Consider the following 14,167-nt stretch of genomic DNA (forward strand, 5'->3'; position numbering starts at 1 on the left):
TGTGTTTTGGAGGAACGCTCCCTCACATATTTTTGGGAGGTGCAAGCTGTCACTGTCACACAGCTCCAAGGCAGGGCCAGGCTCCCTGGGGGGGAGCATTCCCCATACCCAGTTTGTATGGGATCACCTGGTTTCGAAGGCCGAGTTTGCTGGCGTAAACACAGGTGGTTCCATGCCAGTTTGACTCAGCCATGTATCTATCTGAAGGGAAGACCACATTTACTTTACTGCTGTAGACACAGCCCCCGTCTGCTACTCACGTGTGAGCTGCACACACGTGGTATGAACAGTTGCAGCATCGCCCTTGCCCATAGGCACTTGACTTACTGAAACACAGCTTCCTCTATGATTTTTTTTTTTAAATTATTTTGTAACTACCCTCACTACATCCTTTCTTCCATGCATTTTCAATGAAGTGGTTGAATTTTATATGTTTTGTGTATTTTAATGAGGGGGCATGCTTTACCCAAGAAATGGACTTCAGTCCTATTCTACTATGCAGAAGGTATCCCATCACATGTTTGGCCTTGATGAAAATTCATCATGCACTGAAAAATGGTCTAGCTGTAAAGACATCAGATACAAAGTTACTGCATACAGTGCAGGCAAGACTACTGCCATAGATGTTTGACACTGTTCCCCCATTGTGATTTTTCAAAGTAATTTTACACTAGAAACTCAAAATAAAGCCTAAAAGAAAGAAAGTAACAGCAGATTTTGGACCACATTGAATGAAATATAGCAACAAAAACAAAGTCTCGCTGTTTTGCAAGAAATGAATTTGCTATAAGCTCAATAATACTGTAATTTGTCAAATGGCCTTATTTTATCCTGTCTGATTAAAACAGAGGCAAACCCTAGTAATTAGTGATGATACAAAATGTTTAATTTACATGCAACATTTATGGAACATCAAGGCAACAAAACATACAGTTTCGGCATTTTTTTCTTGTTTTTTGAAAAATGATGAATGTTTATAACTGAGAAAGACACACATAACTGATTACCCATGCACAAAATGACACCCAGAAACTCACAGTGGTGTCAGACTACATAAAAGACTTCAGTTAAATGACAAATGAATTTCACACCAGTAGCTCCAAGAAAAGAGCCATCAGCAAACATGACTGAAGATCATGATTATAGCCCCCTCCAAAATACTGACGTAGTGGGATGTAGAAGTGTTTAACAGCAAACAAGACCAATTAAATCACTGTACCTTGATGTAGAGCGTTAGCTTGTGGAATTCAGATTCCTTCACTGTATTTGAGGTAAAAATGCATCTCTAGTTTACAAATTAGTATTTAATAATGTTACTCAACTGCCATGAGAGAACAGATGCTTAATGTCATAACAAAAAAACCAGTTACATGAAGTAATGGACATTCTGACAGTGTATGAAAGGATTTAATGGTCAGTTTATTACAAAGAAATTAACTGAGTGGGTACATGAGGGCTTGAAAGACAAGGTCTGGTGGATTTGGCTAAGCTGCTTAAAAAATCTGCATTAAAATGGCATCAGTAGTTGTTTACTCTGCCACAGATGCAATGACCTCCAGCACTGTGGACTGGAGAGTTGAGGAGATGTATCTGGAACCTCCTCCAGCTAAATCGAGCTGCGTTGCATTCCAGAGATGCAAAACCTCATACTTACAAAGGCTAAACATTTCCTGTAGTTTTTAGTAAAGGTAAGAATGAATCTTTTCTCTTTCAAGCCCACCCTAAAATGACGAGATTATAGTAGTAGTGCCAAGGTACCGTTACAAGAGGCAAATCAACGAAAACCATACAGTGTAGTGACATACTGTAAACATCTAAGAGTAAGCAATAATTAAAAATCTGTCCTGTATTGCAGCTACTCATGTAAACAATTTATGAAACTTCTTTGGCACAAAAAAGCATCTTCCCTAGCACTTATAAATACAATGTACTTACATGCATTTAAGTTTTGTTTAAAAAGTTACTAATCATACTGATAAGCATTACCTTGATTAGCAAAATTCATAGATAAAGGATCCATTGTATCTTACAAAGAATTAAGAATATAGTTTGCAATTCAAAAATTAATTTGCAAACTTTGAAACTGTAGGATAATCTGGAAAGTTAGTTTCATTTAAAAAATGTCTCCCTTCCCCCTCCCCCTTCAGTAATTTAAATCAATGGCAAGTAATTTGAGAAAACTGACTTAAATTTAAGTTCTGCGGTATTACCTAATCAAGAAAAAATACCTATTGCACTACTACAGGAATGAGAAAAATCTTTAACATGAGAATACTGTCATTACATTGTCTTTGTTTCCCCTTTTTCACTCTCCTTGGGATCTTGCCAATAAACACACAATCCAAACTTCCCAAGGTGCTAACTCCACCATCCTTAGTCCCCATCTTTCCAGCAAGGCCAATAAACCAAGAAGTTTCTTGTATAATGTTTGATTATCTGTAACTCAGGTCACTCAAAAGCATTTAGTGAGTTTCCTCAGCATTTACAAATCACTAAGTATGCTTGACTCAGATGATCAACTTATATTAGTTATTCACATGCAACTTCAAGAATTAGTAGGAGTGTTTCAGTGTGATTCTTCAGTGCGATTCAGACATCTCCTAAGTGCCATGATACTAACAAGAATGCAAAATCTAACATTGAGTCAACTTCAGAAGAGCTGTTAATAGGTTAAATATGCTATTTGAGGTCCTATGCCACATACACAGATGAAAAGCTGGATTTTTAGGTAAAATATTTATTTGCCTACAAAGACTGGCATGAAGGAGTCCCTGTCTGTTCTGCAACAGTTGATAGATATTTAAAGCACTGCAGAGAAGCACCATGGCTGGAGTAGGGCCAGGCCATTGCAAAGAGAAACAAAGGTCGTGGCAGTTAAGTAGGGGACTGATTTGCAACTGTTTCATTTTAAAAATCAGTCATAAGCATCAGATTATATGTCCGCTACCTGACCAAGAGCTTTAAATAATTCAAGACTAAAATAGAACATCTGAAAAGTCCTCTGGGGGGGAAAAAAGGTTTGAATGAAAACTGACAGAATTTGTGAATTAAACAGGTAACCATGAAAAGAAAAATAAAGCAGCTTATTTTTTAACTCAGAACTAGCAGTCTTCATTGCAAGTCATTTTATGGAACATAAACCAAATGCATACAACACAAAGCTCTTCCTTCTTGCGTGTATCTCAAGAGGGTGTTAAGCCTGGACTTGTCATCTCTGTTGTGGGACTTGCAAGATATTCACTTGATTTCAGACTTGTGAGGGATTTGTAGCTTGCTACTGAAGTAAGAGAGCCACAAAGACCAAGCAATGATGGAGTGTCTTCCTTCCCTGTTAAGAAAAACAAGAATTAAGCTAATAATTTTTACAGCACAAGATGACCTGACCACAAAAAAAAAAAAAAAAAAAAGAAAAAGAAAAAGAGAGAATAGAAAAAAATGTTTCATCTACACTATCATGAATTACCTATTAGTGCTTCAGCACACGCATACTTCATAAATGCAATTAGGAAGGCACGTAATTTATGTCATACCTTCTCTGTCCAGGTGGTAAAGAGATCCCTACCCATGCACTGCAGGCTGGGCTGTAGTCAGTCTCCTACAGAAGGAGATTCAGAGACTCCACTGACTACACGGTGAACTGAAGTTACTAACTCAAACACCAGTTTTAGTTGAGTACATTATGTATAAATGGGAGTGATGTTACTAATACAACATCAGTACCAGAGATGTAATTTTAAATCCCTCAGAAAGGAGTAGAATTAACTGGAATCAGGATATATTTCTTTAAAAATAAACATGTTTTGTTTTTTAAACCTTGGTAATTTGAAGTGCATTAGGCTCCGACCACTGGAAAAAGCCCTACAGTGCAGGAGCAGCAGTGCAAGTATCTGCAGTGTCATCCACATACACTTGACAGTTAACGTGAAACATACCTATAGGTATAAGACTGCATTGGACAATTTCTCTATTTATTTTATGTCTTTCCTTCTCAGAACATCCATTCAAGTTATTTTGTGACAACTCCGCTAATAAATTACATTATAAAGAATTTGATCTACAAGCATCTCCCTATTTCATCCTCCTGGCTCACCTGCAGAATAAAAAAAGATCACCTTAAACTAGAGATTAAAATGAATTTTAAAAGGTCACAGGCACAAGATTTTACTGATAAGCCCGTCTACCAGATTTTTTTAAAATCACACCTATATAGTAGCATTTCTTAAAATTGCGTCTCCTGTTCCTGACAGAAAAGTTTTATTCTCATGACAAGGATGTAAGAAAAAAGTGAAACAACCCAAATCGTGCCCTGCCCAATAATTCTTTTTTCCCATAAAAACTACCCTTTAAAGACTACATTCAATTGGAGGACATAAAATACACGAAGAGCAGTGTAACACTGTTTGGGGACAGCCCTTGATTTCAACAAGTGTGCAGCTAAAAATCTGACTACATGAGTGGGCTTAATAGTATTGTGAAAGTTTACTACTTCTAATCTTTTAATTAAAACTGCCATACTGAGAGTTAGACCAGAGGTATTTTAACAGCAGGATCACATACCATCTTATAAAATTATATTAAAGCTTAGGTACTGATGAACCTCAGTAATTTAGAAGTGAGATGTTATGATACCTTTAAAAATAGAGTCTTGAAATAAAAACCTTAACTATTATTATCAGTGATTTTGCGACACCTTTATTTACAGAAGATAAAACAAAGCATAACTTCAAATGATTAACATTGCAAAAAACCAGTTGAAAGTAGATCTGCACAAGAAGTCTCTTCATAATAGCCATGCTGATTCTATTTCACTTTCTCTAAGCTAACTTGAAATAATTTAGATTTTAAGACTGTTCACAGTTTTAAAAAAAAGTTCTAAATTTTACATCCTTGATATTTTAAAACGAAGAAATTTTACAGTTATCAACTACTAAGGCTCTGTATTGTCAAGTCTATTTAAAGTTAACATTTGATGAGGTACAAAAAGGACTTTTATAGCAGTTTGTTCTGTACCCAGAATACTACTATTTCAGAAGTCTTTCAGCATTTTTCTGGTTTTCACAGTCACCCACAAGGTGGAGCAGCTCAACTTTGATAAGATTTTGAAAGGGGGTGTGTTTGTGTATATTACATTTATATACTAGCATGGTTCATATCACGTTCCCCTCTCTGTTTTAACAGAAACAGTCAGGCTGCATCTCCACAGATAAATGTTGAAGGCAAGATGTAAGCATGACAGTGGTAGTTGCAAATCCGGTGCCTTTAATCTTTCTTTTAAGAAACAAAAAAGGAAACTTAAAAAACTCAAAAGATTTGAGTTAGTTATAGCAGAAAGATGACAGAAGATCCTCCTTGTAGCTGAGCTGTCTCTGGTTCCATGATGGAGAAGGAAGATAGGCAACATATCTAAACCTTAGCTTTAAATACAGCACAAAGCCTTACATTATTGGGGGTGCGGGCATCTTCATAAATGCAAACTTATTTGAAGTATAGTCCTTAGGGAAACTGAAACAATTTGCATAACAATGAAAAAACATGCTGTTCAATGCATATTTTGTTCACACTGAAAATTCATCTCACAGGGACTGAAGATCAGACCTATGAAGAATAAAATAAAATGAAGCCACTAGACTGGCTCTGTACCTTCATTTAATAAGTTCATTCCATCTTGCTTCCCATCCTGTGAGTGACCTGGATCCAGAGAAGACTGAGAAAGACTAACTTCTGCTGAAAGTTGGTCCAGACTTTGAAAACTCTTCCTGCAAACCAAGAAATATTTAATAGTAACATATTTAAAGATCTAACTAGATATCTTCAATTGTCCTTAAAAAGTCTTCTAAAAAAACCTAGGCAGTTAATCTTTCTTCTCCTAAATACTCTATTTTTTTTGTTTGTTTCCCAAAACACTGTTTTTTCCTAAAGCAATTACTTCCTTTTTATTTTTTTTTTTAATTAATCCAAAGGAAGGAATTTTTAATGGTGAGATAAACTGATTTTTTTCTGCCAGCTGACCCTTGTACATTGTAAGAGATAATTCTGATAGGGTACACTTCAGAATATGCTAAGGGAAAGATAAAATTTTGAGTTTCCCTGTTCCTTTAAAGGTGAATCAAAATAAATATTCAACTTACTCATCCCATTGTTGATTGTGCTTTCTATAGAGTAGAGTGTCCAAGGCAACAGCATTGACATCCAGAGCTCCTGGGGAAGGCCACTGATTGGTGAGGTGAGTAGTTAATTCTTGTCTTGATCTCAAGTCATTATTCTTTAGCACAGTCCTGTGAATACAAAAAGCAGTAAATCTCAGTCTATTAAATGCAATTCCTTAAGGTACAGGAAGAAAAACAAGTCAAATAGTCCTGACCAAGTTGATGTTCTACTTTGAGTGACCAACAGAATGCAGTTTTCATAAAGCATCTTAAACTGTTCATTTTTTCTAGGGGAAGCAACTGAGAAACCTATTGAGAAGGATTTAGGAGCAGAAAAAAGTTGAAGTTAGAATCTTTCTGCAAAAGCAATAAAAAAAAGCAACAGCATTCTAAAGATTCTTTGTGCCAGCATGATGGTAATTAACAGTCCAACTATTTTGCAAACCAACTATGGGAATGTGATGTCCTTCCCCCCCAATTTTTAATTTTTTTTTCAGTTTGAACACACCCCCACAGTACTTTTACAGAATGAACTAAAAATCAGACATGTTAATTTCATTATATGCTTCCAGGTGAAGTATAACACATAGTTATTCTGTTTTCTACCACCTTACAGTTCCTAGCAATTTATGTTTTTAAATTACAGAAAATGTGTTAACTGAGTACCTTACATGTTCAAATTAGTTTTGCATCATATTCCCATGAAGCAGCCCAGTTTTCTAAAATTCTGGAAATGAGGAAGCTACTATGCCAATATGGGAAGTCATCTGCCAGAAGTCAGACAGAAATAAGGAAAGCACATGGTTCTTCAGGCTCCAAGACAAGATCAGCCTTTTTCGAATTGTACAACCTACCCTTATACTGCTGTAGAACAACTCTAGAAACAAAACTCATATTGCTTGTTAACCCATAACTCCTCCAATCCATGAAATACTAGGCAATATTAGAATGCTGCTTTACAACAAGTTTGACTATCTGTGGCCTGAAGCAAATAGCTAATGTTACATATCTCCATACCAAATGTACTCAGGAGTTCAAAGCTAAATGCTATGTTATCTGAAATGCCAAACTGCATAGCAAATTAACTATTCATGGTACACATACATTTATGTGAATTCACAAATAACGTTGTCAACAGGTCTGTTTTTACAATGCAGTTTTTATTCCGGTGGTATCTGAAGTAGTATCTGACATTAGACAAGAACCTCAGTTAGGGCACATAACACCAACCAAAGAACCAAAATTTCCTATATAACAAGGTAAGACAATAGCAAGTTCAGTAAGGATTTTTTAGTAGCTGAGTTTGAGAGAGGAGACAGATGCACAGCAATTTTGCAAAAGAAGGTGGTAAAGCACAACAGCGAGCAAAACTATTTTCAAGAAACTTTTCTCAAGATGAAAATTTTTTCAAGAAACTTTTCCCAGCGTTCATGCAAGTAGACAATCAACTTTTCTACCCTGGGATCTCCCCCCTCACCCTCGTCTCTGAGGGGTCTATACCACTTTGATAACCCAAAGCTCTCAATAATTTCAAACATCTTGTATGGTATTCACTTCCCCAGGTAATTCCCCTAATCCCATGGAGTACATTGAGCATTAAACAGGTCTGTTAAAGGCTTGTTGATTTGAGGAAACTGAAACAGTGACCTAGCATGTTCTTATGAGGTTAGCCAGTTAGACTACATCACCTCCTTATTCAGAAGGACTTCTTGTATGTTTTCATAGAAGTTCTGTAACAGGACACAGTTAGCAAGTATGTACACAGTAATTAAATGCAAATTCATACATATAACACACACGTGTAAATTCCCATTTGGACAACTCCTATATGTTATCACCACACAACTCAGCAGCAGTGTTAAGTTATTATTAAACAAACATGCTGAGCAAAGGTGACAAAACCATGCACCTACACATAAGTTGCTAATAGTGGAATTTTACATAGGTTTCTATATTGAGGCTTTTTCCACAAATATTTATGCTATAGTAACCTGAAATGTAACCCTTTCTGTGTGGACAAAGAAATTCTGCAGCAAAGACTAGCCAAAGTGCTCCAGGGATTTTAGCATAACAACATTTAAAGACAGTTCCAGTAGATCACTACTTAAACCAGTCCACCATGCTCAGGAAGAAAACCAGGCATCAGGTAGGATACAGAAGTGACTATTTTCCTCTTAAAAATTTTACGCTTTTATTTTGAATCTTTAAAAATATGTAAAAATAATTTTGAATATATAAAATCAGTCCAAACACAGTATTCAGCATATATGAAATAGTATTATAGACAATAGGAAGTTAGACAAAATATAGCAGCAGGTGCTGGTAGTTACCACCTCTTTTTTCAGCCTCATAGATTATTTAGCTGTTTGCTCTTTTGCAGCCATTTTTAAAGTATCATGAGATTCCACTGCAGCAAAGACTTACTGAAGGCACTGCTTGCAAACAGCAATTCTCTCAAGATAAACAAAGGCAGTATCAATTTATGCATATTAACCAGACTTATTTTAAGAGTCAAAGTATTAAACTGCACAGAATCATAGAATCATTTAGGCTGGAAAAGACGCTTAAGGTCATTGAGTCCAACCAGAAACCTAGCACTGCCAAGTCCACCACTAAACCATGTCCCTCAGCGCCGTGTCTGTGCAACATACATCATCCTCAAACTGTTAATCACCATAAGGCAAAAATGATACTACTACAAATATTCAAAAATGTGAAGAGGAAGAGAAATGGGAGACAAAAGCATCTACTATAGAAATGAGTTAAAAAGGAAGGAAATATCATCATGTTTTAATGAAAAACACAGACAAATTTCAAAACAATGTGAAAAAATGCTGCACAAGGTTATTGAGTGCTGTCCTGCTCTTGATCAGACAAGAGGAGCTCCTTCTAGAAGTTAAGAGCTCTCAAAAGACAACAATTTATTTTATCCAAGGCAGACTGAATTTCTACGGTAGCACTCATGTTCATGAATGCAAACTTTGTAACTAGTGCTGAGCAACTCTAGGCTGCAATACTGCAAGGTTTGAAGTAGGACTTAATGGTCACAATGAGTGCAATGAAGATTTCCTCTATGTGTTTACTGTCAGGCTGTTTAACCAAAAGAAGAATATTACTATTAAAACTTATTTATCTGCTAGTATAGGAAAGTAAGTTTGGCATATAAAAGCTTTCAGAGGAAAAATTAGAATAAAATATTCATAGAGCAAAACTAAGAACTGAAGAATTGGTAGAGAGGTACAAATGGCAAATAGGGGTATTTGTGAAATTTACACATTTCACAAAATATTCAAGAATAAAATGACTATTTTCTGTTATTTACACACACATAAAAAAAGGAACTACTGAACACTTTGGGCCTTGACTGGGAAATATTTCAAAAGTGTTACCAAAAGTTCACATAAAAATAAAGTAGTATCTAAGCTTCTGTATAAAATGCTGGTCTGTAGTAAAACATACTGAACTGGAATGGCCTATGTACAAACAGATTTTATTCTATTTCTTCTGTTCCCAAGAATGAACCGCTGGCAAGAAACACGAACTGAAAACCAGAATAACCTGAATGCCTGTAGACCAAGACTAAAAGCCTAGATTTTATGAAGGATATTATCTCACAACTTATAAGGAACAAAATCCATAATACATCATAAGAATAACACTGAAGTATGCAGTTCTATTTTTAAATAAAACTCAATAAAATATTATTGTATTGGTTTTGTAGCTGTGATTATATAAGGATGATTCAAAATAAGGTTTGTAGACAATACGTTAAGCCATTTAATACAGGAGTAAATGCAAGGACATTCCAAAAAGGTAAGAGGAAAAGAGAGACAAAAGAGTTTACTATAAAGAGAAGTTAAAAAGGAAGGAAATACGACCCAAGTTTGAGTGAAAACAATCAAATGAGCATACACAACAAGCTGTTAACTCCCTTTCTTCAGACTGGAAATAGAAAACTTGAAAGCCAAAAAGAAGATAAAAACAATGGCTTCTAATGGTAATAATCTCAGGAAGGTAGTTGGTACATGGAGAATACACTGGATCTTACTAAGAGATTGTATGATTATTTTCTGAATGAAAGGCAGGCAGCATGTGAGGTATGGCTTAATAGGGTATCCTGGACTAACACGGTGAGACTGCAGAGTGCAGAAAGTTTTGTGTAGAGTAGGGAGAATATTTAAGAATTTATTATGAGAGCAAGGGGGGGTTAAACTAATTTATGGTACATCACCTAATCTAGGCATGAAAAAATTCTTGATTGTCTGAAAGCCTGTGAACTTTTCCCCCCTATCCACTAACTGGTATCTTCTCTACCTACAGTCATTTCCATCTCTTTATAATCACATTGGCAAAAAGTAGCAGAAGCTCTCTTTTGTAATCTGCAGAAAGAAAACAATTATTTTTTGTGCTCTGAGCAGTCCTCACCCCAACAAGTACTTTTATAAGATAAATTCATATCATGTTTAAAGTTCTTAAAAACATTACAAAAAATCAAGAAATAGTGAAGAGATGGCAGGCAGAGAGAGAATATTTCTAATTCTTTTGGAAGTAATTGCTGAATTGCTATTTTCATACTAAAAAGTGGTAAAGCAAACCCTGCAAAATGCTTGTTGGGATTTATTACATGAGAGAAGCATTGGTGACACTGGGGACAGAACGTATTTTCAAAAAATAGCTTTTAAAATGGTCAAATATCCTTCGTATTACTTCATGACACAGATTTTTCCATAATACACGTATATAAGAGAAGTATAATATACACAGTCTCACCATGTAAGCCCAGGATACCCTGTTTAAGTTATGACATTTAAATTGTGGTGTTTTGGGTTTTGGGTTTTTTTTAATGGCTAAAAAAAAAAAAAGAAAAACTCCTACAAATTCAAAATACTACTGCAACTAATAATTTTTTAGGAAAAACAAGCAGCAGAATAGAGGAGAACATCATCTTAATGCTAGAATACATAATTAAAAACTAAGAAATATTTGGCTTACTTTTGTTTTTTTTTGTTCTCTACATCAGGAACCGCTATTTAAATTAAGTTCCCTTAGAAAACAAACAAAAGTATTCAGCAAAAACATCCTGCTAATAAATTGCTGCCTATTACAAAAGAATACTGATGATTCATTAACTAATCAACACTAACATACTCCCAAGTTAGAAATAAGTGTCTGCTTGAAGTGCACATACATATGCTCCCTCCAGGCCTGTAAATTTACTTACTTTTATTCAAGAATAACAACAGCCAGAGTATTAACATCAGGTTTATACAGCTATTCACAGAAACATCTCTGCGTGCTTTTGACTTTCAATCCTTTAATTGTGTATTTAAGAAGTAGGGAAAATTGAGAGTAGTGAAGTCTTCTAATAAACATCGTACTCCACTAGTATTCACTGGCCCTGTCTTTGTCAGGCACTCTCCAGAATATTTACTTGCTGATTTCCTCAACTTTTATTATTTTATTTGAGATGTTTATTTCATGATTTATTATTTTGAGATTATTTATTAAACACAAGCAGAATATCATTTTGTATGGTAAACATATAATAATAAAATGCAATTGACAAATTACGTCTCATTTCCATTGCTGCTCCACAGTATGCTGCCCTTTCAGTTGTTCTGGTACAATCACATACGAGCCACTCTGAAAATGGATCATCCAAATGGTCAATTTTTTAATTTTTAATTTTTTTTGAAGCAGCTTTTTTTTAAAAAAAAATTAATGCATAAGGTAACCTCACAAACAGTTCTGTTTGCACTACCATCACTTTTGGCAGCTCAGCTACCTCTCAAAAGGATAAGAAATTACTCCTTTGAATTAACACATCTAAGACTTCTGCATCTCTAAAGTGTGACCTGACGTGATTCACCCACTCATAGTGGAGGATGGGGACAAAAGACAGCCTGTACGTGGGGTTCCTCCATGCAAAACAGAATGATATAAAAAGGTGATTATCTTTGGTCACTTACTATACTGTACTATATTACCTCTGGGAATATAACAATAAATAAGTAAATAAAAATTAATCTCAAGTTTAGCCCAAGCTAATACAGAAAACCCTTATCTTGGTAACCACATAAAATTTCTGGTCTCATTTCAGCTAGGCTGGATTTCCAATTTCCCCGAGATCAAATCCAGATTCATGCCATTGGAAGCCTATTCTGAAAGACCCATTTACACAGATTTTTTTGTTTAATAAACAAAAAGTCAGTTCTGTTTCCAATTATACCTATGAAAAACCAGTAATTTCTTACCTGCAAGTTTAATTTCTCCAAATCCAGAAAATGCCAGTCCAGTTGGCAATTTGCCCTCCTACCAGCAGATGAAGACAGGAAATAAACCAAACAGACTAATTCCCTAAGAAAGGGAATTATATCAGATGAGTGCTCCAGTTCAAGAACTACCTGAGTAGTGAAAAGTAAAAGTGAAAATAAAAGCTTAAAAAAAATAAAAACATTTGAATAAGAAAGAACAAGCTTTAAAAACCTTTATTTAGGACAGGAAATATGGAATGCAAACTCAAATTGATAGCATACATGAATATAACTAAAATCTGTAAGAGCAACTCTAAAATAAAAGGGAACTCTCAGATTGTCAGTACTGTAGCAAGACAGTGAGCTGTCTGGACTGGTATGTCATTGGACTTTGAGAAATTAGATCAGCAGGTATGAAAATGAGTTACTTACCAGTAGATTTTGATGCTGCAATATATCACCTCTCTCAGACTTGTGCCCTGTGCACAGACACAGTATTCCCCAAATTAGACGCCAGAGCAGTTAGATCCCAGCAGACTTTCTAACTGCAGCCGCTGTAGTGAAAAAAAGCAGGCATGTCCTACTGCACCACATTTTCTTACTCTTTCTGACTGGCCAACAGATCTTTGTGTGTCACAGCAACGGTACTAGTTGTGCCACAGAACAGATACCCCTGAAGCTTCTTCAGCAATCCTTTTAGTCCTCCTTAATTACCTCCTAGAAATTTTGAAATATATCCTCCAGTAGTGAAATTACTGTGATCAATTTTATACAGCCTTTGATTTCCTTGACTTTTGGAGTAACTTTGATAAGCTTACACTGGCAGAACTACCGGCAGCTTGACTCTTGCGTTCTAGTCTAATTACGGTGGAGATTTTATTTCAGAATACCGACATCCAGAATGGATCAAACCACACTATAGTATGTTAACTTTGTGTGTGCTCATTAAAATACTACTGCAGTGCACAACTGACACTCTTCATGTCCTTGGACCAATAACCAGGCCTGATTTCTTTGGAGGAAGATAGCAGGTACAATGAAGCCAGTTTCCCCAGAGAGTGGGTCTTGACTGAAAACAAGAAAAATACTGAACTTTGCTAGCAACCAAACTATTAAGAAGTAAAGAGCAGCTTTTAATTCAATTCTTCAACTATCAGGTCCTTTCTGCTGGAAAATGGAGGACTCTTAGCAAACAGCTTTTTTTGGCAGATTATCAAGTTTTCCGTTAGTAAACATCCTCTCAAACTGAGCTTGTCATTCAAGGATTTTTTTTTTTCCATGTCAGTCATGTAAATACAAAATATCTGTCTATAGCTGAACTTTTAAAAGAACATTTTTATGGGGGTGGGTTGGGGGGGTGTGGGGAGAAAAATCAAGATCTTCCTTCAGAATGGATCAGGAAAACTTCACTAGAAACAGCGGTCTTCTCAGTAATTTTTTGCCATTTTAACATGTTTCTTCCCTTAGGTTCAGTAAAAACAGCAGTATCAACCACAGACTGGTTGGGTAAACTTTGGGTTGACAGAACAACCACTCTTTTAAACTTCCACTCACATATTAAGCCAGCAAGAGTTTCAGCAGAGATATCCAACATTATAACTGTAAGATGGAGCTTCTGCATAGAAAAGTATTTGCCAAAACCAGCATAAGCTCCTTCAGAATGCCATTTTTCTAATTACGAAAGAGCAAATATGGCAATGTTGACTTACTTGGAAGGCTAGAAGACCATATTGGTTTTTTAAAAAAAAAAAAAAAAAAAAAAAGGAG

At 35.6% G+C, this 14,167-nt stretch overlaps 1 protein-coding gene across 1 annotated transcript in view; it reads right to left on the reverse strand.

Moving 5' to 3' along the window:
* Positions 1–1,017: 1,017 nt before the first annotated feature.
* Positions 1,018–14,167, reverse strand: part of RUNDC3B (RUN domain containing 3B) — a 54,290-nt gene continuing 41,140 nt past the window's right edge. The window contains exons 9-11 of the mRNA XM_049798332.1: positions 6,129–6,275; positions 5,641–5,756; positions 1,018–3,328 (exon numbers count right to left, since the gene is read on the reverse strand). Of these exons, the coding sequence (XP_049654289.1) occupies positions 3,183–3,328; positions 5,641–5,756; positions 6,129–6,275 (409 nt within the window). The 3' untranslated portion in view covers positions 1,018–3,182. The remainder of the gene's footprint in view (positions 3,329–5,640; positions 5,757–6,128; positions 6,276–14,167) is intronic.

This window comes from Accipiter gentilis, chromosome 4 (genome assembly GCF_929443795.1).
Source record: "Accipiter gentilis chromosome 4, bAccGen1.1, whole genome shotgun sequence".
Taxonomy (NCBI): Eukaryota; Metazoa; Chordata; class Aves; order Accipitriformes; family Accipitridae; genus Astur; species Astur gentilis.